This window comes from Fringilla coelebs (genome assembly GCF_963513975.1).
Source record: "Fringilla coelebs genome assembly, chromosome: 32".
Taxonomy (NCBI): domain Eukaryota; kingdom Metazoa; phylum Chordata; class Aves; order Passeriformes; family Fringillidae; genus Fringilla; species Fringilla coelebs.
Genome location: NC_140058.1, coordinates 299529 through 326391, shown reverse-complemented (window position 1 = coordinate 326391; position 26863 = coordinate 299529). Strand labels below are relative to the sequence as shown.

General features: G+C 66.9%; 2 protein-coding genes across 4 annotated transcripts in view; one reads left to right on the top strand and one right to left on the bottom strand.

Annotated features, from left to right (window-relative positions):
* Positions 1–422: 422 nt before the first annotated feature.
* On the bottom strand, positions 423–6532 carry DNAJB1 (DnaJ heat shock protein family (Hsp40) member B1; the record flags this gene model as incomplete). Of its 2 annotated transcripts, none has more annotated exons than XM_084223849.1 (3): positions 423–782; positions 4812–5371; positions 6322–6532. In XM_084223849.1, the coding sequence occupies 3 exons, from the start codon at positions 6530–6532 to the stop codon at positions 552–554; spliced, it is 1002 nt and encodes a 333-aa protein (XP_084079975.1). In that variant the 3' UTR covers positions 423–551. The 2 variants fall into 2 exon arrangements, with proteins under 2 accessions (XP_084079975.1, XP_084079976.1); XM_084223850.1 differs by having other exon boundaries at positions 6336–6398.
* A 5061-nt stretch (positions 6533–11593) lies between these two features.
* The window catches only part of TECR (trans-2,3-enoyl-CoA reductase), a 28344-nt gene continuing 13074 nt past the window's right edge, over positions 11594–26863 (top strand). For both annotated transcript variants that reach the window (XM_084223932.1, XM_084223931.1), the window contains exons 1-8: positions 11594–11666; positions 14235–14285; positions 16489–16540; positions 18717–18761; positions 21145–21248; positions 23445–23560; positions 24869–24974; positions 25866–25938. In XM_084223932.1, coding sequence (XP_084080058.1) covers positions 11652–11666; positions 14235–14285; positions 16489–16540; positions 18717–18761; positions 21145–21248; positions 23445–23560; positions 24869–24974; positions 25866–25938 — 562 coding nt within the window. In that variant the 5' untranslated portion in view covers positions 11594–11651. The remainder of the gene's footprint in view (positions 11667–14234; positions 14286–16488; positions 16541–18716; positions 18762–21144; positions 21249–23444; positions 23561–24868; positions 24975–25865; positions 25939–26863) is intronic.

Genomic DNA, 26863 nt, shown 5'->3' with positions numbered 1-26863 from the left:
CACCCCAAAACCCCCCGGGGACAGCGGGGTGACCCCAAAACCCCTCTGAGCTCCGAGATTAGGGACAGGGACACCCCAAAACCCCCCGGGATGGCGGGGTGACCCCAAAACCCCCCTGAGCTCCGAGATTGGGGACAGGGACACCCCAAAACCCCCCCGGGATGGCGGGGTGACCCCAAACCCCCCCTGAGCTCAGGGACAAGGACACCCCAAAACCCCCGGGGACAGTGAGGTGACCCCAAAACCCCTCTGAGCTCAGGGACAGGGACACCCCAAAACCCCCTGAGACAGCTGGGTGACCCCAAAACCCCCCCTAAGTTCTGAGACTGGGGACGAGAGCACCCCAAAACCCCCCGGAGATTGGGGACAAGGACACCCCAAAACCCCCGGGGACAGTGAGGTGACCCCAAAACCCCCCTGAGCTCAGGGACAAGGACACCCCAAAACCCCCCGAGGAGGAGGAGGATGAGCCCAGCGAGCCCCCCCAGAGCCGGGGCAGTTCCAGGGGGGCTCCCCCGAGTCCGCGCCCCCCGGGGGGGTTTTGGGGGGCCCTAGGGGGGCAGGATCTGCTCCAGGAGGGGTTTGGAGGCCGGCGGGATCCGGTCCGGGAATTTGACCTCGAACTCGATGACGAGGTCGCCGCGCTGCTCGGGCGAGCGGGGGAAGGGCAGCCCCTCCCCGGGGACGCGGCGCTTGACGCCCGGCTTGAGCACGTCCTGGAACACCATGGGGATGGAGCGGCCGTCCAGGGTGGGGACAGTCACCGTGCAGCCACACAGAGCCTGGGGACACGGGGACACAGGGACAGGTGAGTGACACAGGGGACACAGGGCTGTTCCATGTCCTGGAACACCATGGGGATGGAGCGGCCGTCCAGGGTGGGGACAGTCACCGTGCAGCCACACAGAGCCTGGGGACACGGGGGGACACGTCAGGGACACGTCAGGGACAAGGGGACATGGGGGACACAGGGGACACGGGGGACCGGAACACCATGGGGATGGAGCAGCCGTCCAGGGAGGGGACAGTCACCGTGCAGCCACACAGAGCCTGGGGACACGGGGACACAGGGACAGGTCAGGGACATGAGGACATCGGGACAGGTGAGTGACACAGGGGACATGGGGACACAGGGGACACGGGGACATTGGGACAAGTCAGGGACACAGGGACATGGGGACATTGGGACAGGTCAGGGACACGGGGACATGGGGACACACAGGACATGGGGGACACAGGGGACACAGGGGACTGGAACGCCATGGGGATGGAGTGGCCACCCAGGGTGGGGACAGTCACTGTGCAGCCACACAGAGCCTGGGGACACGGGGGGACACGTCAGGGACACGTCAGGGACACGGGGACAGGTGAGTGACACACAGGACATGGGGGACACAGGGGACACAGGGGACACAGGGCTGTTCCATGTCCTGGAACACCATGGGGATAGAGTGGCTGTCCAGGGTGGGGACAGTCACCGTGCAGCCACACAGAGCCTGGGGACACATCAGGGACACGGCAGGGACACGGCAGGGACACGTCAGGGACATGGGGACATTGGGACAGGTGAGTGACACAGGGGACATGGGGGACACAGGGCTGTTCCACGTCCTGGAACACCATGGGGATGGAGCGGCCGTCCAGGGTGGGGACAGTCACCGTGCAGCCACACAGAGCCTGGGGACACACCAGGGACATGTCAGGGACACGGGGACATCGGGACAGGTGAGTGACACAGGGACATGGGGGACACAGGGGACACAGGGGACACAGGGCTGTTCCATGTCCTGGAACACCATGGGGATGGAGTGGCCGTCCAGAGTGGGGACAGTCACCGTGCAGCCACACAGAGCCTGGGGACACGTTGGGGACATGGGGACACGTCAGGGACATGGGGACACGTCAGGGACATGGGGACATTGGGACAGGTGAGTGACACAGACACACATGGGTGTTCCATGTCCTGGGATGGAGTGGCCATCCTGCATGGGGACGGTCACCGTGCAGCCACACAGAGCCTGGGGACATGGGGACACGTCAGGGACATGTCAGGGACAGGGGGACACCGGGACAGGTCAGGGACACGTCAGTGACATGGGGATAGGTCAGGGACAGGAGGACATGGGGACAGGCCAGGTACATGGGGACACGGGGGACAGGTCAGGGACACGGGGGACATTGGGACACGTCAGTGACATGGGGACATGTCAGGGACAAGGGGACATGGGGACAGGTCAGGTACACGGGGACACAGACGACATGGGGGACAGGCCAGGTACATGGGGACACGGGAGACATGGGGGACAGGTCAGGGACACAGGGGACATTGGGACAGGTCAGGGACACAGGGGACAGGGTGGACACGTCAGCACTGGGCAAGGGGCACCCCTGGCATGGCCCCACTGCCCAGAGTGACCCCTGGAGTGACCCCAGAGTGACCCCAGGGTAACCCCCAGAGTGACCCCAGTGACTCCTGAATGACCTCAGAGTGACCCCAGAGTGACCCCACAATGTCGCCCACAGTGACCCCAGAGTGACCCCCCAGAGTGACCCTGAGTGACCCCACAACATCCCCCACAGTGGCCCCCACAGTGACCCCAGAGTGACCCCCCAGCATGACCCCAGAATGACCCACAGTGACCCCCCCAGCCATCCACTGTGTCCTGTCACCCCCAGAATGACCCTCCCCCCCATCGTGTCCCCCCACCCCGGTGTCCCCCCCAAGCCCACCCACCCCAATGTCCCCACCAAACCATCCCATCTCCAATGTCCCCACTGCCACCACCCTCAGTGTCCCCACTGTCACCCATCTCCAACATCCCCACCAAGACCAACCCATCCTCCATGTCCCCTCTGCCACCCACCCGCCCCTTGATGTCCCCAAGACCATCCCATCTCCAGTGTCCCCACCAAGACCAACCCACCCCTGATGTCCCCACCAAGCCCACCCCATCCCCAGTGTCCCCACTGCCACCACCCTCAATGTCCCCACCTGATGTCTCCACTGCCACCCACCTCTGGTGTCCCCACCAAGACCAACACCCTCCCCAATGTCCCCACCGAGTCCAACCCCTGATGTCCCCACCAAGCCCCATCTCCAATGTCCCCACCAAGACCAACCCCAATGTCCCCACCAAGACCAACCCACCCCTGATGTCCCCACCAAGTCCAACCCATCCTCAATGTCCCCACTGTCACCTACCCTCAATGTCCCCACGGCCACCCCATCTCCAATGTCCCCACCAAGACCAACCCACCCCCAATGTCCCCACCAAGCCCACCCCATCTCCAGTGTCCCCACTGCCACCACCCTCAATGTCCCCACCTGATGTCTCCACCACCACCCACCTACCTCTGGTGTCCCCACCAAGACCACCCCATCTCCAATGTCCCCACTGCCACCCCATCTCAATGTCCCCAGCAACACCAACCCACCCCTGATGTCCCCACTGAGTCCAACCCCTGATGTCCCCACCAAGCCTACCCCATCTCCAATGTCCCCACCAAGACCAACCCATCCTCAGTGTCCCCACTGCCACCCACCCTCAGTGTCCCCACTGTCACCCATCTCCAACGTCCCCACCAAGACCAACTCTCCCCAATGTCCCCACCAAGACCATCCCATGTCTTGATGTCCCCACCAAGCCCACCCTCAATGTCCCCACTGTCACCCAACTCCAATTTCCCCACCAAGCCCAACCCACCCCACTGTCCCCACCAAGCCCACCCAGCCCTTGACATCCCACCAAGCCCACCCACCCCTCGATGTCCCCAAGCCCACCCACCCCAATGTCCCCACCAAGCCCACCCACCTCTCGATGTCCCCAAGCCCACCCACCTCCAACGTCCCCTCCAAGCCCACCCACCCCTCAATGTCCCCAAGCCTGCCCTACTCCAACGTCCCCACCGAGCCCACCTACCCAGCCCTGATGTCCCCACCAAGCTCACCCACCCCAATGTCCCCACCAAGCCCACCCACCCCTGAGTCCCCCCAAGCCCACCCACCCCAATGTTCCCTCCAAGCCCACCCCACCTCCAACATCCCCAACAAACCCACCCCACCTCCAGCATCCCCCCCAAGCCCACCCACTCTAATATCCCCTCCAAGCCCACCCACCCCTGATGTCCCCACCAAGCCCACCCACCCCTCCATGTCCCCAAGCCCACCCCATCTCCAACATCTCCACCAAGCCCACCCCATCTCCAACTTTCCCCCCAAGCTCACCCACCCCAATGTCCCCTCCAAGCCCACCCACCCCAATGTCCCCAAGCCCACCCCACCTCCAGCATCCCCCCCAAGCCCACCCACCCCTGAGTCCCTCCAAGCCCACCCACCCCAATGTCCCCAAGCCCACCCACCCCTGATGTCCCCTCCAAGCCCACCCACCCCTGAGTCCCCTCAAGCCCACCCACCCTAATATCCCCTCCAAGCCCACCCACCCCAATGTCCCCACCAAGCCCACCCCACCTCCAACGTCCCCTCCAAGCCCACCCACCCCTGAGTCCCCAAGCCCACCCAACCCCTTGATGTCCCCAAGCCCACCCCATCTCCAACGTCCCCACCAAGCCCACCCCACCTCCAACGTCCCCCCAAGCCCACCCATCCCTTGATGTCCCCAAGCCCACCCACCCCTGATGTCCCCCCCAAGCCCACCCCACCTCCAGCATCCCCTCCAAGCCCACCCACCCTAATGTCCCCAAGCCCACTCCACCTCCAGCATCCCCCCCAAGCCCACCCACCCCAATGTCCCCAAGCCCACCCCACCCCCAGCATCCCCCCCATCCCCCCCCGCCCCGGGGGTCCCGCCGACCTCGCGCAGGCTGATCCTGGCCGGGTAGACGATGTCGGAGCCGTCGCGGCGGAACACGTCGTGCGGCTTGTCCTTGAGCACGAACACCACGTCGGCCGGGATGTTGTTGGGCGTCTGGTCGCCCTCCTTGGGGAAGGTGATCTTGGTGCCCTCCTTCCATCCCCTCTTCACCTCGATGGTCAGGATCTTGTCCTCGTTCCTCACCGTCTTCCCGTCGGGCCCGAGCCGCTTGTGGGAGATCTTCATCTTCTTGGTGCAGCCGCTGTAGATCTCCTCCAGCGACACGCGCAGCTCGTACAGCACGGGGGGATCCTGCTTGCGACCCTCGCCCCCCCGGCCCCGCGGGAAGCTGACGCTGCCGAAGCCCCCCACGTGGAAGGTGTTGAAGGCCTCCTCGCCGTCCTCATCGTCGCCGTTGCGCTGCACGAAGAAGGTGTCGAAGGGGTTGCGCCCGTCGAAGAACTCGGCGAACATGGCGTGCGGGTCGCCGCGGAACGTGTAGGTGAAGGTGGGGCCGTTCGAGCCCCCCGGCCCGGGGGTGGGGGCTCCCCCTTTCAGCCCTGGCATTTTGGGGGGTGGGGGGGAGGAGGGGGAAGGTGCCCATCAGCCCCCCCGGCCGCGCCGCCGCGGGGCGCGGGGTGAGCCGCGGGCAGGGCGTGGGGCGGGCCGGGCAGGGCGTGGGGAACCGGTTCTGCCCGTGGCGCCGACGCCGCTGACGGTCCCGGACGGGCCCCAACAGGCCCAGCCGGCTCCAGCGGCACCCCCCCGGCACGCCCCGGCGCCCTGCCGGTCCCCCCCCGGGCACTGCCGGCCAGGCGGGCTGCCCACCGCGGAGCCCCCTCCCCACCTTCCCCTCTGTGCCACCGCTGCCTTCGCCCTGACCCCACCGTCCTGTGCGCCCCCCAGCCCCCGATCCTGGCACTGGCACCTGGCCCTGGCACCTGGCCCTGGCACCTGTCCTCACCCCCTGTCCCCCTCACCTGGCCCTGTCACCTGCCCCCCTTACCTGTCCCCCTCACCTGCCCCTCTCACCTGTCCCTGCCACTTGCCCCCCTTACCTGTCCCTCTAACCTGACCCCCTCACCTGTCCCTGCCACCTGTCCTCGCCCCCTGCCCCCTCACCTGGCCCTGTCACCCTGTCTCTGTCACCTGTCCCCCTCACCTGTCCTCATCCCCTCTCCCTGTCACCTGTCCCCACCCTCTCACCTGCCTGGCTGTCACCCCCAAGCCCCCCACCCCTCACTCCCCCCCTCAATTTCCCCTTCAGCCCCCCACCCTCACCCCCCACCTGCCCTCCCCACACCCCCCTCCGACCCCCAGACCCCTCCTCACCTTCCCCCCGACCCCCTGACCCCCTCATTGCCCCTCCCGTGCTCCCCCAGACCCCCTCCCCACCTTTCTCCCGACCCCCTCATCCCCTCCCGTGCCCCCCAGACCCCCTCCCCACCTGTCCCCTCACCCCTCCATCCCCCGGGCCGGCCCCCCCGGCCCCCCCGGTGCCGCCGCTCACCCTCCTCCCCGTACTTGTCGAAGATCTCCCGTTTTTTGGGGTCGCTGAGCACGTCGTAGGCCTCGGCCACCTCCTTGAAGCGCTGCTCGGCTCCCGGGGACCGGTCCTTGTCGGGGTGGCAGCGCAGCGCCTGCCGCCGGTAGGCGCGGCGGATGTCGGCGGCGGAGGCCCCCCGGGACAGCCCCAGCGTGCGGTAATAATCCTTGCCCATGGCCGCCCCCGCTGCTCTGGCACCGGGCACGGCGAGGCTACCGCGGGACGGGCACGGGGAGGGAGCCCCGAGGGGCGGGGGGGACGGGGAGGGACCGGGGAGGGACGGGGGAGGGACCGGGAGGGATGGGGATGGGGAGGGGAGGGACGGGGAGGGATGGGGAAGGACCGGGAGGGATGGGGAGGGACCGGGGATGGAGCGGGGAGGGACCGGGGATGGAGCGAGGAGAGGGAAGGACGGGGAGGGACTCGGGATAGACCGGGGAGGGACCGGGGATGGAGCGAGGAGAGGGAAGGACGGGGAGGGACCCGGGATAGACCGGGGAGGGACCGGGAGGGACGGGGATGGAGCGGGAGGGACGGGGAGGGACCGGGGATGGACCGGGGCTGGACCAAGGAGGGACCGGGGATGGAGCGGGGAGGGACCGGGGATGGAGCGGGGAGAGACTGAGGAATGGATGGGGATGGAGCGGGGAGGGACCGGGGATGGACCGAGGAATGGATGAGGATGGAGCGGAGAGGGACCGGGGATGGACCAGGGAGGGACCGGGGATGGAGAGAGGAGAGGGAAGGACGGGGAGGGACTAGGGAGAGACCGGGGAGGGACCGGGGATAGACCGGGAATGGAGCAGGGAGGGACCGGGGATGGAGCGGGGATTAACCGGGGATAAACCGGGGAGGGACGGGGATGGAGCGGGGGAGGTACCTGGGATAGACCGGGGAAGGACCGGGGATGGAGCGGGGAGGGACCGGAGAGACCGATTAATGGTTCGGGATGGAGTAGGGGAGGGACCGGGGATAGACCGGGGAGAGACTGAGGAATGGATCGGGATGGAGCGGGGATAGACCGGGGATAGATCGGGGAGGGACTGAGGAATGGATGGGGATAGAGCGGGGATAGACCGGGGATGGAGCGGGGATAGACCGGGGAGGGACCGGGGATAGACTGAGGAATGGATGGGGATGGACGGGGGAGGAGCGGGGATAGACCGGGGGTGGAGCGGGGAGGGACCGGGGATAGACCGGGGAGGGACCGGGGATAGACCGGGGGTGGAGAGGTGAAGGACCGGTGATGGACCGGGGAGGGACCGGGGATAGACCGGGGGTGGAGCGGGGATAGACCGGGGGTGGAGCGGGGATGGAGCGGGGAGGGACCGGGAATAGACCGGGGGTGGAGCTGGGATAGACCGGGGGTGGAGCGGTGAAGGCCCGGTGATGGACCGGGGATAGACCGGGGGTGGAGCGGGGATAGACCGGGGATAGACCGGGGGTGGAGCGGGGGATAGACCGGGGATGGACCGGGGCAGGGACTGGGTCCTTCCCCGGTAAGGGACCAAGGGATGGACCGGAGAAGGACCGGGGGTGGAGCGGGCAGGGACCGAGGAATGGATGAGGATGGAGCGGGGAGGGAACGGAGAGAGACGGCGAAAGGACCGGGCAAAGCCCGGGGAATGGACGGGGATGGAGCGGGGGAGGGAACGGGGGAGAGACCGAGGAAGCACCGGGGGATGGAGGGAGAGAGGGCTGGACCGGGGAAGGACCGGGGATGGAGCGAGGAAGGACCGGGGATGGAGCGGGGAAAGGGCTGGACCGGGGAGGGACCGGGGATAGACCGGGGATGGAGCGGGGAGGGACCGGGGATAGACCGGGGAGAGACCGGGGAGGGACCGGGGATGGAGCGGGGAGGGACCGGTGATGGAGCGGGGAGAGGGCTGGACCGGGGAGGGACCGGGGATGGACCGAGGGCTGGAAGTGGAGCAGAGGAGGGACCGGGGATGGGTCGAGAAGGGGCAGGACCGGAGGAGGAACCGGGAGAGGAGCGGGGAGGACGAGAAGGGGTCGGGAGAGGGCGCGGGGACGGATCGGCGGAGGAACCGGGAGAGGCACCGGGGCAGGAGGCGGGGAGGGACCGGGGGAGGTGCCGGGAGGGGATCGGGAAGGAGAGAGGGGACGGGGATGGGAACGGGATGGAACGGGATGGAACATGATAGGAACGGGATGGGAATGGGGATGGGAACGGGATGGGAACGGGATGGAACGGGATGGAACATGATGGGAACGGGATGGGAACGGGATGGGAACGGGACGGGAATGGGGATGGGAACGGGATGGGAACAGGGAAGGGAACGGGGATTGAATGGGATGGGAACGGGGATGGGAACGGGATGGGAATGGGATGGGAATGGGATGGGAATGGGATGGGAATGGGGATGGGAATGGGATGGGAACGGGATGGGAACGGGATGGGAATGGGGATGGGAATGGGATGGGAACGGGATGGGAACGGGGATGGGAACGGGGATGGGAACGGGATGGGAATGGGATGGGAACAGGGATGGAACGGGGATGGGAATGGGGATGGGAACGGGGATGGGAACGGGATGGGAATGGGGATGGGAATGGGATGGGAACGGGATGGGAACGGGGATGGGAACGGGGTGGAACAGGATGGGAACGGGGATGGGAACGGGATGGGAACGGGGATGGGAATGGGGAAGGGAATGGGGAAGGGAATGGGATGGAACGGGATGGGAACGGGGAAGGGAACGGGGATGGGAATGGAATGGGAATGGGGATGGAATGGGATGGGAATGGGATGGGAATGGAGATGGAACAGGATGGGAACGGGGATGGGAACGGGGATGGGAACGGGATGGGAACGGGGTGGGAACGGGATGGGAACGGGATGGGAACGGGGTGGGAACGGGATGGGAACGGGATGGGAATGGGATGGGAACGGGATGGGAACGGGATGGGAATGGGATGGGAACGGGGTGGGAACGGGGATGGGAACGGGGAAGGGAATGGGGATTGAATGGGATGGGAACGGGGATGGGAACGGGATGGGAATGGGATGGGAATGGGATGGGAATGGGATGGGAATGGGATGGGAATGGGATGGGAATGGGATGGGAATGGGGATGGGAATGGGATGGGAATGGGATGGGAATGGGGATGGGAATGGGATGGGAACGGGGATGGGAACGGGGATGGGAATGGGATGGGAATGGGGATGGGAACGGGATGGGAACGGGGATGGGAACGGGGATGGGAATGGGATGGGAACGGGGATGGGAATGGGATGGGAACGGGGATGGGAACGGGATGGGAACGGGATGGGAACGGGATGGGAATGGGGATGGGAATGGGGATGGGAACGGGATGGGAACGGGGATGGGAATGGGGATGGGAACGGGATGGGAACGGGGATGGGAATGGGATGGGAACGGGGATGGGAATGGGGATGGGAATGGGAACGGGATGGAACGGGATGGGAATGGGATGGGAATGGCGATGGAAAGGGGATGGAACGGGGATGGGAATGGGATGGGAACGGGGATGGGAACGGGATGGGAACGGGGATGGGAATGGGGATGGGAACGGGGATGGGAATGGGATGGGAACGGGGATGGGAACGGGGATGGGAACGGGGATTGAATGGGATGGGAATGGGATGGGAACGGGGTGGGAATGGGGATGGGAACGGGGATGGGAACGGGGATGGGAACGGGGACGGAACGGGCCCGAGGCTCGCCGGGGCTGCCACTGTCACCACCAGGGACACCCGGCCCTGTCACTGCACGGTGACACCACCAGGGACACCCGGCCCTGTCACTGCACGGTGACACCTCTGGGACACCCGGCCCTGTCACTGCACGGTGACACCGGGGCAGCAGCCAGCAGGGTGACAGCACACTGGGGACACAGGGGGACACAGGACATGGGGACAGGCAGGGACATGGGGACAGACAGGACACAGGAACACGGTGGGACATGGGGACACCAGGACATGGGAACATGGGGGGACATTGGGACACGGGGGGACATGGGGACACAGGGACATGGGGACATGGATATGGGGACACCAGGACACGGGGACATTGGGACACAGGGAGACATGGGGACATGGACATGGTGACACCAGGACACGGGGACATTGGGACATGGAGGGACATTGGGACACGGGGGGACATGGGGACACAGGACATGGGGACATGGGGACACGGCTATTGGACACCTGGGGACAGGTGGCCATGGGGACATGGGGACACAGAGAGGGACAGGCCCCACCACCCCAGTGTCTCCATGACCAGGAGTCCCCATGGCGCCACGGTCCCCGTGTCCCAAAGTGTCCCCTGTGTCCCAAAGTGTCCCCTGTCCCAATGCCCCGTGTCCCAAAGTGTCCCCTGTGTCCCAAAGTGTCTCCAAGCCCTGCCCCACCCCCATGGCCCCCCCAGACCCCCAAAACTCCTCGGAGCCCCCAAACCCCACAGCCCCCCAGTCCCTGGGACCCCTCCCAGTCCCCATGACACCCCCATCCCCCAAACCCCCCATGACCCCTTTGACCCCGCCCCACATGGCCTCCCCAGACCCCCCAAAACTCCTCGGATCCCCCCCAACCCCAGATGCCCCCAGTCCCTGTGACCCCTCCCAGTCCCCATGACACCCCCATCCCCCAAACCCCCCGTGACCCCTCCATTCCCCATGGCCCCCCCAGAACCCCCAAACCCCTCGGAGCCCCCAAACCCCACAGCCCCCCAGTCCCTGTGACCCCTCCCAGTCCCCATGACACCCCCATCCCCCAAACCCCCCATGACCCCCCCGCCCCCCATGGCCCCCCCAGACCCCCCAAACCCCTCGGAGCCCCCCCAACCCCACAGCCCCCCATTGCCTGGGACCCCTCCATTCCCCAGGGCCCCCCAGACCCTTCAATCCCCCCCAGCCCCCAAACCCCCCCTGAGCCCCCAGACCCATTTAGACCCGCCCAGGCCCCATGCACTGCTTGCCCCGCCCCTACCGCGACCCCATTGGTTGATCTGACCATCACTCCACCCTCAGCCCCGCCCTCACCGCGCTTCTATTGGCTGCTCTGGCTGTCACTCCAAACCCCGCCCCCGCCACCCATTGGCGGAGTCCCCCTCGGGCGTTCGCGTTGCCCCGGCAACCAGCGCGGCGGGAAGGGGCGAGCGCGCGGGCGGGGCCGCCGCGTTCCGATTGGCCGCGCCGAGCCACGCGCGCGGCGCCGATTGGCCGAGCCGCAGGCCCCGCCCCCCGCGGGCCTGAGGGGGCGGGTCACGTGGGGGCGGCGGGGGCGGCGGGAGCGGCGGAGCGGAGCGGCCATGAAGCACTACGAGGTGAGGCGGCCGCGCTGCCCGCGGCCCGGGCCGGGCACCGCCACCGGAGCGGCCCCGAGCATCCGGCGCCGCCGGTCCCGCACGGCGCCATCGCGGCGGCCTCGCGGAACCCGCGCGTTCCGCCCCGGGGCAACCGGGACGCGCTGTACGCATGCGCGCTGAGGTCGCGCTATGCGCATGCGCGTCGGGGCGCGACAGGTGCGCGCGATGGGGCGGAGCTTTGACATGCTCGGGGCGGGGCCTCCGTGGAAATGGGCGTGGTCTACGGGAAGGGGCGTGGCTTGGGGTCCCGGTGCTCCCGGGGGATCCCGGAAGGTTCTGGAAGGTCCCGGAGGGCCCCGGGCCGCCCCCGCGGTCGCAGCAGGGCCCTGAGGGCCGCGGTGACCCCCCCCGAGCGCCATTGTCGCTGTCACCGTCCCTGTCACTGTCCCCACGCCCGGGTGGCTCCAAGGCACGGCCCCGGTAGCCCACGGGGCTGTCACTGTCACCTCCCCCCCACCATGGCAGGGTCACCCTCCCGGTGTCACCTCCCCACCGTGGCAGGGTCACCCTCCCGGTGTCACCTCCTCCCGTGGCAGGGTCACCCTCCCCGGTGTCACCTCCCCCCGTGGCAGAGTCACCCTCCCCGCTGTCACCTCCTCCCCACCATGGCAGGGTCACCCTCCCGGTGTCACCTCCTCCCCACCATGGCAGGGTCACCCTCCCGGTGTCACCCCCCCCCCCCCCACCATGGCAGGGTCACCCTCCCGGTGTCACCTCCCCGCCGTGGCAGTGTCACCCTCCCCGTGTCACCTCCCCGCCGTGGCAGTGTCACCCTCCCCGGTGTCACCTCCCCCCGTGGCAGTGTCACCCTCCCCGGTGTCACCTCCCCGCCGCCCCGGGGGTGACAGAGCCGTCCCGGTGTCCCCGCGTGACGTCACACCCCACCGGTGACAGCAGCCACATGGCCACGGCCACCCTGTCCCCACCTAGGGACACCGGGGGACACTGGGGACATTGGGGGGGGTCCGGCCTCACCTCCTGTCCTGTCCTGTCCTGTCCTGTCCCCGCCGGGTGACACTGTCCCTCTGGTGGCCACCCCCGGGCCACCTCCAGGGCCACCCTCTGGCCACTACGGGGCCACCTCCAGGGCCACCTCCAGGCCACCAGGGGCCACCCCCGGGCCACCTCCAGGGCCTCCCCCTGGCCACCACAGGGCCACCTCCAGGGCCACCCCCGGGGCCACTTTCAGAGCCACCACGGGGCCACCTCCATGGCCACTCCAGGACCACCCCGGGGCCACCTCCAGGGCCACCAGGTGCCACCCCCGGGGCCACTTTCAGAGCCACCCCCGGGCCACCTCCACGGCCACTCCAGGGCCACCCCAGGCCACCTCCAGGGCCATCACGGGGCCACCCCCGGGCCACCAGGAGCCACCATGGGGCCACCCCGGGGCCACTTTCAGAGCCACCACCCCCGGGCCACACCAGGGCCACCCCGGGGCCACCTCCAGGGCCACCCCAGGGCCACCCCCGGGCCATCAGGTGCCACCCCCGGGGCCACTTTCAGAGCCACCACGGGGCCACCTCCACGGCCACTCCAGGGCCACCCCAGGCCACCTCCAGGGCCATCACGGGGCCACCCCCGGGGCCACTTTCAGAGCCACCACGGGGCCACCACAAGATCCCCCCCGGGCCACCTCCAGGGCCACCTTCAGAGCCACCATGGGGCCACCACGAGGTCCCCTCTGGGCCACCCCCGGGCCACCCTCAGGCCACCCCGGGGCCACCTCCAGGGCCACCCCCAGGCCACCTCCGGGGCCACTTTCAGAGCCACCACGGGGCCATCTCCGGGGCCACCTTCAGAGCCACCACGGGGCCACCACAAGATCCCCCCCGGGCCACCTTCAAGGCCACCCCCGGGCCACGTCCAGGGCCACCCCCGGGCCACCGGGAGCCACCCCCGGGCCACCCTCAGGCCACCCCGGGGCCACCTCCGGGGCCACTTTCAGAGCCACCACGGGGCCACAACGAGGTCCCCCCCTGGGCCACCTCCAGGGCCACCTCCGGGCCACCCCCAGGCCACTCTGGGGCCACCTCCAGGGCCACCCCCAGGCCACCCCCAGGCCACTCTGGGGCCACCTCCCGGGCCACCCCCAGGCCACTTTCAGGGCCACCCCCTGGCCACCTCCAGGGCCACCTTCAGAGCCACCACGAGGTCCCCCCCCGGCCATCTCCACGGCCACTCCAGGGCCACCCCCGGGCCACCGGGAGCCACCCCGGGGCCACCTCCAGGGCCACCCCCGGGCCACTTTCAGAGCCACCTCCAGGGCCACCCCGGGGCCACCAGGGGCCACCGGGGGGGTGGGGCTATATTTAGCGGCCGCGGGCCCGATCGGGTTTCGGTGCCATGGAGGTGGCGGTGGCGCCCCGCGGGGGTGGCCCGGTGGCCCCGGTGGCCGTGCCCGGGCTGTGGCCCGCGGTGGCCCCCGGCGGGGGTGGCCCGGTGGCCCCGGTGGCCGTGCCCGGGCTGTGGCCGCCGGTGGCCCCCGGGAGGCGGCCCCGGAAAGCGGCGATGCTCTTCTTCGAGGTGGAGATCCTGGACGCGCGGACCAGGGACAAACTGTGCTTCCTGGACAAGGTGGGGACACGGGGACAGCGGGGGAACAGGGGGACAGGGGGACAGCAGGGGACACGGGAACAGCAGGGGGACAGCTGGGGACACGGGGGGACAGCGGGGGACACGGGGGGACAGGGGGACACTGGGGGGACAGGGGGACATTGGGGGGACAGCTGGGGACATGGGGACAGCAGGGGGACACTGGGGGGACAGCTGGGGACACGGGGGGGACAGGGGGACACGGGGGGGACAGGGGGACACGGGGGGACAGCGGGGGACACAGGGGGGACAGCAGGGGACACGGGGGGACACGGGAACAGCAGGGGACACGGGGGGACATGGGGGGACACGGGGGGACAGCAGGGGGACACGGGGGGACAGCGGGGACAGCAGGGGGACACGGGGGGATATGGGGGGACACGGGGACAGCGGGGGACACGGCGGGACATGGGGGGACACTGGGGGGACAGCAGGGGACACGGGGGGACAGCGGGGGGGACAGTAGGGGGGACAGGGGGACACGGGGGGACAGCAGGGGACACGGGAACAGCAGGGGGACATGGGGGGACACGGGGATAGCAGGGGGACATGGGGGGACACGGGGACAGCAGGGGGACATGGGGGGACATGGGGACACGGGGATAGCAGGGGGACATGGGGACAGCAGGGGACAGGGGGACACGGGGATAGCAGGGGGACAGCAGGGGACAGGGGGACACAGGAACAGGAGGGGGACACGGGGACATCAGGGGGGACATGGGGGGACAGGCAGACATAGGGGAACATGGGGACACAGGGACAGCAAGAGGGGGTGGGGGGACACGAGGGGACATGGGGGGATGGGGTGCATGGGGACACAGGGGGACACGAGGGGGGATGGGGGGAACATTGGGACACGAGGGGACATGGGGGGACACGAGGGGACATGGGGGGATGGGGGCACATGGGGACACGGGGGGACATGGAGGGACAGGGGGACATAGGGGGATGGGGGGACACGGTGGGGATGGGGACAGGAGGGCAACGTGGGGACAAGGGGGACAAGGGGACACGGGGGATGGGGAGACAGGGGGACAGCAAGAGGGGACAGGGGGACATGTGGGGACAAGGGGGCAGCAGGGGGACAGGGGGGACATGGGGACAGTGCCGTGATGGGACATGGGGACATGGGAACTGCACAGAGGGACATGGGGACACGGGGGGACATGGGGACAGCAAGAGGGGGCATGGGGACACAGGGGGGACATGGAGGGATGGGGGGACACAGGGACATGGGGGGACAGCATGGAGGCACAGGGGGACATGGGGACACAGGGACAGCATGGGGGTACAGGGGGACATGGGGACACAGGGCTACACGGGGGCTTGGGGGACGCGGGGGGACATGGGGACAGTGCCATGAGGGGACATGGGGACACGGAATGACAGGGGGACAGCCCAGGGGGACATGGGGATACAGGGACAGGGGGACACGGGGACATGGGGTGACATGGGGACACGGGGACAGCACGGGGGGACATGGGGGGCACATGGGGACAGCAAGAGGGGACACGGGGACAGCCTGGGAGGGGACAAGGGTGGCCCAGGAGGGGACAGGGATGGCCTGGGAGGCGACAGGGGTGGCTGGGAGGGGACAGGGGTGGGTGGGACAGGGGTGGCCCGGGAGGGGACAGGGGTGACCCGGGAGGGGACAGGGGTGGGTGGGATGGGGACAGGGGTGGCCCGAGAGGGGACAGAGGTGGCTGGGAGGGGACACGGGTGGTTGGGAGGGGACAGGGGTGGCCTGGGAGGGGACAGGGGTGGCCCGGGAGGGGACAGGGGTGGGTGGGATGGGGACAGGGGTGGCCCGGGAGGGGACACAGTGGGTGGGAGGGGACACGGGTGGCCTGGGAGGGGACAGGGGTGGCCCGGGAGGGGACACGGGTGGCCCGGGAGGGGACAGGGGTGGCTGGGAGGGGACAGGGGTGGCCCGGGAGGGGACACAGGGGGTGGCCTGGGAGGGGACAGGGGTGGCCCGGGAGGGGACACGGGTGGCCCGGGAGGGGACAGGGGTGGCTGGGAGGGGACAGGGGTGGCCCGGGAGGGGACAGGGGTGGCTGGGAGGGGACAGGGGTGGCCCGGGAGGGGACAGGGGTGGCTGGGAGGGGACACATGTGGCCCGGGAGGGGACACAGGGGTGGCCTGGCGCTGTCCCCGTGTCCCCTGATGCCCTCGCTGTCCCCAGGTGGAGCCTCAGGCCACGGTGGCCGACATCAAAAACCTGTTCAGCAAGAGCCGTGAGTGACAGGGACAGGGGACAGGGGACAGGGATGGGGATGGGGGACAGGGGGACATGGGGGACAGGGACATGGGGGACAGGGACATGGGGGATAGGGAGGGGAGAGGTGGAGAGGGGGACATGGGGACAGGGGGACATGGAGGGGATGGGGGGACAGGGACATGGGGACAGGGATGGGGACAGGGGGACGGGGAGGGAACAGGGACATGGGGACAGGGGACAGGGAGGGGACAGGGATGGGGACAGGGTGACATGGAGACAGGGAGGGGACGGGGGGGACGGGGGGACATGGGGACAGGGATGGAGACAGGGATGGGGACAGGGGGGACAGGGAGGGGACAGGGGGACATGGGGGACAGGGAGGGGACAGGGGACAGGGATGGGGGGACAGGGACAGAGAGAGGGGTAGGGGACAGGGGAGGGGACAAGGACAAAGATGAGAACCTGTCACCGGGCCATGGGGACATGTCACCGAGCCATGTCACCATGTCACCGGGCCATTGGGACATGTCACTGAGCCATGTCACCGTGTCACCGGGCCATGGGGACCTCCACCACTGTCACCATCATCATCAGAGACCAGCACGGGGCCCTGTCCCCCTTGGCTGTCCCTGTCCCCAGTGCCACTGTCACTGTCCCCTGCAGTGCCACCGCTGCTGTCCCCACGGGGGCTGTGTCCCCTCAGTGCCACCGTCACTGTCCCTGCAGTGCCACCGCTACTGTCCCCTCAGTGCCACCACCCGCTGTCCCTCTGTGGCCGTGTCTCCACACTGCCACTCTGTTGTCCCCATGGTGCCACCTGCTGTCCCCTCAGTGCCACCCCTGCAGTCCCTTCAGTGCCACTGTCACTGTCCCCTCAGAGCCACCCACTGTCCCCTGGTGCCACCCGCGCTATCCCCTCAGTGCCACCCGCGCTATCCCCTCAGTGCCACCCCCGCTGTCCCCTGGTGCCACCTGCTGTCCCTTGTCCCACAGATCCCCAGTGGTACCCGCTGTCCCCATGGTGGCACTGTCACTGTCCCCATGGTGGCACTGTCCCTGTCCCCATGGTGGCACTGTCACTGTGCCTGGTGCTATCGCTGTCCCCATGGTGGCACTGTCCCTGTCCCTATGGTGTCCCTGTCCCCGTGGTGGCACTGTCCCCATGGTGTCCCTTGTCCCACAGATCCCCAGTGGTACCCGCTGTCCCCATGGTGTCCCTGTCCCCATGGTGGCACTGTCCCCGTGGTGGCACTGTCCCTGTCCCCATGGTTGCACTGTCCCATGGTGTCCCTGTCCCCGTGGTGTCCCTGTCCCCATGGTTGCACTGTCCCCATGGTGTCCCTGTCCCCGTGGTGGCACTGTCCCCATGGTGTCCCTGTCCCCATGGTGTTCCTGTCCCCATGGTGGCACTGTCCCCGTGGTGTCCCTTGTCCCACAGATCCCCAGTGGTACCCGCTGTCCCCGTGGTGGCACTGTCCCCATGGTGTCCCTTGTCCCACAGATCCCCAGTGGTACCCGCTGTCCCCATGGTGTCCCTGTCCCCATGGTGGCACTGTCCCTGTCCCCGTGGTGTCCCTTGTCCCACAGATCCCCAGTGGTACCCGCTGTCCCCGTGGTGGCACTGTCCCCATGGTGTCCCTGTCCCCATGGTGTCCCTGTCCCCATGGTGGCACTGTCCCCATGGTGGCACTGTCCCCGTGCTGTCCCCTCAGTGCCACCCCCGCTGTCCCCTGGTGCCACCTGCTGTCCCTTGTCCCACAGATCCCCAGTGGTACCCGCTGTCCCATGGTGGCACTGTCCCCATGGTGTCCCTGTCCCCGTGGTGTCCCTGTCCCTGTGGTGTCCCTGTCCCCATGGTGTCCCTTGTCCCACAGATCCCCATTGGTACCCGCTGTCCCCATGGTGTCCCTGTCCCCGTGGTGGCACTGTCCCCATGGTGGCACTGTCCCCATGGTGTCCCTGTCCCCGTGGTGGCACTGTCCCCATGGTGGCACTGTCCCCGTGGTGTCCCTGTCCCCGTGGTGTCCCTGTCCCCATGGTGGCACTGTCCCCGTGGTGTCCCTGTCCCCGTGGTGTCCCTGTCCCCATGGTGTCCCTGTCCCCATGGTGTCCCTGTCCCCGTGGTGTCCCTGTCCCCATGGTGGCACTGTCCCCATGGTGGCACTGTCCCCATGGTGTCCCTTGTCCCACAGATCCCCAGTGGTACCCCGCGAGGCAGTCCCTGCGCCTGGACCCCAGTGAGTGCCACCGCCTGCGTGACCGGGGGTCCCTGCTGTCCCCAACGTGTCCCCAACATGTCCCCGGGTGTCACCAGCTGTCCCTAGCATGTCCCCAACGTATCCCTGGGTATCACCAGCTGTCCCCAGCATGTCCCCAGGGATGTCCCCAGCTGCCCCAGGGGTGTCTCAGGTGTCCCCAGCTGGCTCCCAGGTGTCCCCAGGTGTCACCAGCTGTCCCCAGCATGTCCCCAGGGATGTCATCAGCTGTCCCCAGCTTGTCCCCAGCGTGTCCCCGGTGTCCCCAGCTGTCCCCAGCGTGTCCCCAGTGTCCCCAGGTGTCCCCAACGTGTCCCCAGGTGTCACCAGCTATCCCCAGCATGTCCCCTGGGATGTCCCCAGCTGTCCCCAGGGGTGTCTCAGGTGTCCCCAGGTGTCCCCAGCTGGCTCCCAGGTGTCCCCAGCGTGTCCCCAGCGTGTCTCCAGGGATGTCCCCAGGGATGTCCCCAGGTGTCCCCAGCTGGCCCTAGCTGTCCCCAGGTGTCCCCAGATACCCCCCAGGGATGTCCCCAGGTGTCCCCAGCTGGCCCCCAGGTGTCCCCAACGTGTCCCCACGTGTCCCCAGGGATGTCCCCCGGTGTCCCCCAGCTGGCCCTAGCTGTCCCCCAGGTGTCCCCAACGTGTCCCCACGTGTCCCCAGGTGTGTGCTCAGGTGTCCCCCAGCTGGCCCTAGCTGTCCCCAGGGATGTCCCCAGGTGTTCCCAGATACCCCCCAGGTGTCCCCAGCTGTCCCCAACGTGTCCCCAGGTGTCCCCAACGTGTCTCTAGGTGTCCCCAATGATGTCCCCAGGTGTCTCCCAGCTGGGCCCAACTGTCACCAGCTGTCCCCAAAGTGTGCCCAGGGATGTCCCCAGGTGTCCCCAGGCATCCCCAGCTGTCCCCAGGGATGTCCCCAGGTGTCCCCAGCTGTCCCCCAGGTGCCCCCAGGCGTGTCCCAGGTGTCCCCAGCTGGCCCCCAGGTGTCCCCAAGGGATGTCCCCCAGTGTCCCCAGATACCCCCCAGGGATGTCCCCAGGTGTCCCCAGGGGTATCCTCAGGTGTCCCCCAGCTGTCCCCCAGCTGTCCCCAACGTGTCCCCAGGTGTCCCCAGCGTGTCCACAAGTGTCCCTAGGGATGACCCCAGGGGTGTCCCAGGTGTCCCCAGAGATGTCCCCAGGTGTGCCAGGTGTGTGCCAGGTGTGCTCAGCTGTGCCAGGTGTGTGCCCAGGTGTGCCAGATGTGTTCCACGTGTGTGCCAGGTGTACCCAGGTACCCCTCAGGGATGTCACCAGGTGTGTGCCAGGTGTGTGCCCAGGTGTGCCAGGTATGCCAGGTATCCTCAGGTGTATGCCAGGCACGCCCAGGTGTGTGCCCACTTGTGCCAGGTGTGTGCCAAGTGTGTGCCCAGGTGTGCTCAGCTGTGCCAGGTGTCCCCAGGTGTGCCAGGTGTGTCCCCAGGTGTGTCCCCAGGTGTGTCAGGTGTGTGCCCAGGTATGCCAGGTGGGCCCAACTATGTGTCAGGTGTGCCCAGGTACCCCTCAGGGATGTCCCCAGGTGTGCCAGGTGTCCCCAGGTGTGCCCAGGTGTGCCCAGGTGTGGGCCAGGCATGCCCAGGTGTGTGCCCAGGTGTGCCAGGTGTGCCCAGGTACCCCTCAGGGATGTCCCCAGGTGTCCCTAGGTGTGTCCCAGCTGTGCCCAGGTGTGGGCCAGGCACACCCAGGTGTGCCAGGTGTGCCCAGGTACCCCCCAGGGATGTCCCCACGTGTGCCAGGTGTCCCTAGGTGTGTGCCCGGTGTGCCAAGCACGCCCAGGTGTGTGCCAGGTGTTCCCCAGGTGTGTCCCAGGTGTGCCAGGTGTCCCCCAGGTGTGTTCCAGGTGTGCCCAGGTGTGTGCCAGGTGAGCCCAAGTGTGTGCCAGGTGTGCCAGGTGTGCCCAGGTGTGTGCCAGGTGTGCCAGGTGAGCCCAGGTGTGTGCCAGGTGTGCCAGGTGTGTGCCCAGGTGTGCCCAGGTGTGCCAGGCATGCCCAGGTGTGCCAGGCATGCCCAGGTGTGCCAGGTGTGCCAGATGTGCCAGGTGTGTGCCCAGGTGTGCCAGGTGTGTGCCAGGCACGCTCAGGTGTGCCCAGGTGTCCCAGGTGTGCCAGGTGTGTGCCAGGCACGCCCAGGTGTGTGCCCAGGTGTGCCAGGTGTGCCAGGTGTGTGCCCAGGCGTGCCCAGGTGTGCCAGGTGTGCCAGGTGTCCCCCAGGTGTGCCCAGGTGTGTGCCAGGTGTGCCCAGGTGTGCCAGGTGTATGCCAGGTGTGTCAGGTGTGTGCCAGGTGTGTGCCCAGGCATGCCCAGGTGTGCCAGGTGTGCCGCTGTCCGCAGAGGGGCGCTCTCTCAAGGACGAGGATGTGCTGCAGTCGCTGCCCGTGGGCACCACGGCCACGCTCTACTTCCGGGACCTGGGGGCGCAGATCAGCTGGGTCACGGTGAGCGCACCTGGGCCACCTGTGTGTCACCTGTGTCACCTGTGTGCCGCCTGTGCCACCCCCGTGTCACCTGTGTGTCACCTGTGTCACCCCCGTGTCATCTGTGTCACGTGTGTGTCACCTGTGCCACCCCTGTGTCACCTCTGTGTGCCACCTGTGCCACCCCCGTGTCATCTGTGTCACCTGTGTGTCACCTGTGTGTCACCTGTGTGTCACCTGTGTCATCCCCTGTGTCACCTGTGTGCCACCTCTGTCACCTCTGTGTCACCTGTGTCACCCCCGTGTCATCTGTGTGCCGCCTGTGTCACCTGTGTGTCACCTGTATGTTACCTGTGTCACCTCCTGTCACCCACTGTGTCTCCTGTGTCACCTGAGTCACCTGTGTGTTACCTGTGTCACCTGTGTCACCCCTGTGTCCGTCTGTCCCTTTCTGTCCCTCTGTCCCTGCTCCTGCATGTCTGTGTCCCCCTGTCTCACCTGTCCCTCACCTGTCCCAGGTGTGCCCTCACCTGTCCCCTCTCACCTGTCCCAGGTGTCTCTGTCTGTCCCCTCACCTGTCCCAAGTGTCCCCTTACCTGTCCCCTCTCACCCATCCCAGGTGTCACTCACAGAGTTCACGGGTCCTGTCCTCATTTACCTGTCCCAGGTGTCCCTGACTGTCCCTTACCTGTCCCAGGTGTCCCTGTCCCCTCTCACCTGTCCCAGGTGTTCCTGACGGAGTATGCCGGGCCCCTCCTCATTTACCTGTCCCTCCCCTGTCCCAGGTGTCCCCTCTCACCTGTCCCCTCACCTGTCCCAGGTGTCCCTGTCCCCTCTCACCTGTCTCTCACCTGTCCCAGGTGTCCCTGACTGTCCCCTTTCACCTGTCCCAGGTGTCCCTCACCTGTCCCCTCTCACTTGTCCCAGGTGTCCCTGACTGTCCCCTCTCACCTGTCCCAGGTGTCCCTGACAGAGTTCGCGGGTCCTCTCCTCATTTACCTGTCCCAGGTGTCCCCGACTGTCCCTTACCTGTCCCAGGTGTCCCTGTCCCCTCTCACCTGTCCCCTCTCACCTGTCCCAGGTGTCCCTGACTGTCCTCTCTCACCTGTCCCCTCTCACCTGTCCCCTCTCACCTGTCCCAGGTGTCCCCTCTCACCTGTCCCCTCTCACCTGCCCAGGTGTTCCTGATGGAATACGCCGGTCCCCTCCTCATTTACCTGTCTCTCACCTGTCCCAGGTGTCCCTGACTGTCCCCTCTCACCTGTCCCAGGTGTCCCCTCTCACCTGTCCCAGGTGTCCCCTCTCACCTGTCCCCTCTCACCTGTCCCAGGTGTCCCCTCTCACCTGTCCCCTCTCACCTGTCCCAGGTGTCCCCTCTCACCTGTCCCCTCTCACCTGTCCCAGGTGTCCCCTCTCACCTGTCCCCTCTCACCTGTCCCAGGTGTCCCCTCTCACCTGTCCCCCCTCACCTGTCCCAGGTGTTCCTGACGGAGTACGCGGGGCCCCTCCTCATTTACCTGTCCCAGGTGTCCCTGTCCCCTCTCACCTGTCCCCTTTCACCTGTCCCAGGTGTCCCCTCTCACCTGTCCCCCCTCACCTGTCCCAGGTGTTCCTGACGGAGTACGCCGGGCCCCTCCTCATTTACTTGTCCCCTCTCACCTGTCCCCTCTCACCTGTCCCAGGTGTCCCTGACTGTCCCCTCTCACCTGTCCCAGGTGTCCCTGTCCCCTCTCACCTGTCCCCTCTCACCTGTCCCAGGTGTCCCTGTCCTCTCTCACTTGTCCCCTCTCACTTGTCCCCTCTCACCTGTCCCAGGTGTCCCCTCTCACCTGTCCCCTCTCACCTGTCCCAGGTGTCCCTCACCTGTCCCCTCTCACCTGTCCCAGGTGTCCCTGACTGTCCCCTCTCACCTGTCTCTCACCTGTCCAGGTGTTCCTGACGGAGTACGCGGGTCCCCTCCTCATTTACCTGTCCCCTCTCACCTGTCCCTCACCTGTCCCCTCTCACCTGCCCAGGTGTTCCTGACGGAGTACGCGGGTCCCCTCCTCATTTACCTGTCCCCTCTCACCTGTCCCCTCTCACCTGTCCCAGGTGTCCCTGACTGTCCCCTCTCACCTGTCCAGGTGTTCCTGACGGAGTACGCGGGTCCCCTCCTCATTTACCTGTCCCCACTCACCTGTCCCAGGTGTCCCTGACTGTCCCCTCTCACCTGCCCAGGTGTTCCTGACGGAGTACGCCGGGCCCCTCCTCATTTACCTGCTGTTCTATTTCCGGGTCCCGTTCCTGTACGGGCCCCGCTACGACTTCACCGCCAGCCGGCACCGCGTGGTCCAGTGAGACACCGAGGGGACATTGGGGACATCTTGGGGACACTGAGGGGACATTGGGGGGACATTGGGGACATTGGGGGGACATTGGGGACAGTCACCGCCAGCCGGCACCGCGTGGTCCAGTGAGACACTGGGGACACTGGGGACACTGGGGACACTGGGGACATTGGGGGGACATTGAGGGATTGGGGACAGTCACTGCCAGCCGGCACCGCGTGGTCCAGTGAGACACTGGGGACACTGGGGACACCTTGGGGACATTGGGGGGACACTGGGGACATTGAGGACACTGGGGGGACATTGAGGGATTGGGGACAGTCACTGCCAACCGGCACCGCGTGGTCCAGTGAGACACTGGGGACACTGGGGACATTGGGGACAGTGGGGACATTGGGGACATCGGGGGGACAATGGGGACAGTCACCGCCAGCCGGCACCGCGTGGTCCAGTGAGACACTGGGGACACCTTGGGGACACTGGGGACATTGGGACATTGGGGACATTGGGGACATCGGGGGGCACTGAGGGATTGGGGACACTGGGGACAGTCACTGCCAGCCGTCACCGCGTGGTCCAGTGAGACACTGAGGGGACACTGGGGACACCATGGGGACATTGGGGGGACATTGGGGACATTGGGGGGACATTGGGGACACCTTGGGGACACTGGGGACATTGGGGGGACACTGAGGGATTGGGGACATTGGGGACAGTCACCGCCAGCTGGTACCGCGTGGTCCAGTGAGACAGCGGGGACATTGGGGACATTGGGGGGACATTGGGGACATTGGGGGGGCACTGAGGGATTGGGGGCACTGGGGACACCTTGGGGACATTGGGGACAGTCACCACCAGCTGGCACCGCGTGGTCCAGTGTGGGACACTGGGGACATTGGGGGGACATTGGGGGGATTGGGGACATTAGGGTATGGGGGGGTCTTGGGGACATTGGGGACACCTTGGGGACATTGGGACACTGGGGCCACTGAGGGGGTTTGGGGACATTGGGGGGATGCTGGGCACAGTGGGGACATCGGGAGGGTTTGGGGACACTGGGGGTCACGGGGGCCATCGAGGGGACACTGGGCAGGCGGTGGGGACAGGGGGGACGTGTCCCCAGTGTGTCCCCACTGTCCCCAATGTCCCCACTGTCCCCACTGTCCCCAGTATCCCCAGTGTCCCCACTGTCCCCACTGTCCCCACTGTCCCCAGTATCCCCAGTATCCCCACTGTCCCCAATGTCCCCACTGTCCCCACTGTCCCCAATGTCCCCAATGTCCCCAATGTCCCCAATGTCCCCTCTGTCCCCAGCCTGGCGTGCTGCTGTCACTCGTTCCACTACGTCAAGCGGCTGCTGGAGACGCTCTTCGTGCACCGCTTCTCGCACGGCACCATGCCCCTGCGCAACATCTTCAAGGTGGGACACCTGCGGGACACCTGTCACACCTGTGTGACACCTGTGTCACACCCCAGCACCGCCCCAGTACTGCCCTGTCCCTGCTCTGTCCCCTCCCCTGTCCCCTCCCTGTCCCCTCCCCTTCTCGCACGGCACCATGCCCCTGCGCAACATCTTCAAGGTGGGACACCTGCGGGACACCTGGGGGACACCTGGGGGACACCTGTGACACCTGTGTGACACCTGGGGCACACCTGGGTGACACCTGTGTGACACCTCTGTGACACCTGTGTGACAGTCTGTCACCTGTGTCACACCCCCAGTACTGCCTTGTCCCCTCCCTGTCCCCTCCCCTTCTCACATGGCACCATGCCCCTGCGCAACATCTTCAAGGTGGGACACCTGGGGGACACCTGGGTTACACCTGGGTGACACCTGTGACACCTGTGTGACAGCCTGTCACCTGTGTCACACCCCAGCACCGCCCTGTCCCCTCCCTGTCCCCTCCCTGTCCCCTCCCCTTCTCACACGGCACCATGCCCCTGCGCAACATCTTCAAGGTGGGACACCTGGGGGACACCTGTGTGACACCTGTGTGACACCTGTGTGACAGCCTGTCACCTGTGTCACACCCCAGCACCGCCCCAGTACCGCCCTGTCCCCTGTGTCACCTCTGCCACCCCCTGTCCCCTCTCCCTGTCCCCTGTGTCACCTCTGCCACCCCCTGTCCCCCCCAGCCCCGCCCCTGTGTGACATCATCCAGGTGTCACTGTCACCTGCCTCACCTGCCCGTCCTCCCGAGGCCACCCTGCTCTCCCTGTGTCCCCTCAGTGGCAGCCCCGCACACCTGGCTGTCCCCAGGTGTCCCCAGGTGTCCCCAAGGTGTCCCCAACGTGTCCCCAATGTCCCCAGAACTGCACCTACTACTGGGGCTTCGCTGCCTGGATGGCGTATTACATCAACCACCCGCTGTACACCCCGCCAGGTGAGTGACACCTGTCACCTGACATTGTCACCTGTCACTGTCACTGTCCCCATTACATCAACCACTCACTGTACACCCCGCCAGGTGAGTGACACCTGTCACCTGACATTGTCACCTGTCACTGTCACTGTCCCCATTACATCAACCACTCACTGTACACCCCGCCAGGTGAGTGACACCTGTCACCTGTCACTGTCATTGTCACCTGTCCCTGTCACCTGTCACTGTCACCTGTCACCTGTCCTTGTCACTGTCACTGTCCCTGTTACATCAACCACCCGCTGTACACCCCGCCAGGTGAGTGTCACCTGTCACCTGTCACTGTCATTGTCACCTGTCCCTGTCACCTGTCCCTGTCACCTGTCACTGTCACTGTCCCCATTACATCAACCACCTGCTGTACAGCTGCCAGGTGAGTGACACCTGTCACCTGTCATTGTCACCTGTCCCTGTCACCTGTCACCTGTCACTGTCATTGTCACTGTCACCTGTCCCTGTCATTGTCACCTGTGACCTCTCCCTGTCACTGTCACCTGTCACTGTCACTGTCCCCATTACATCAACCATCCACTGTACACCCCGCCAGGTGAGTGACACCTGTCATTGTCACTGTCATTGTCACCTGTCACTGTCCCTGTCCCCATTACATCAACCACCCGCTGTACACCCCGCCAGGTGAGTGACACCTGGCCCTGTCACTGTCACCTGTCACTGTCATTGTCACCTGTCACTGTCACTGTCCCCATTACATCAACCACCCGCTGTACACCCCGCCAGGTGAGTGTCACCTGTCATTGTCACCTGTCATTGTCACCTGTCATTGTCACCTGTCACTGTCCCCATTACATCAACCACCTGCTGTACACCCCGCCAGGTGAGTGACACCTGTCCCTGTCACCTGTCACTGTCACTGTCACTGTCATTG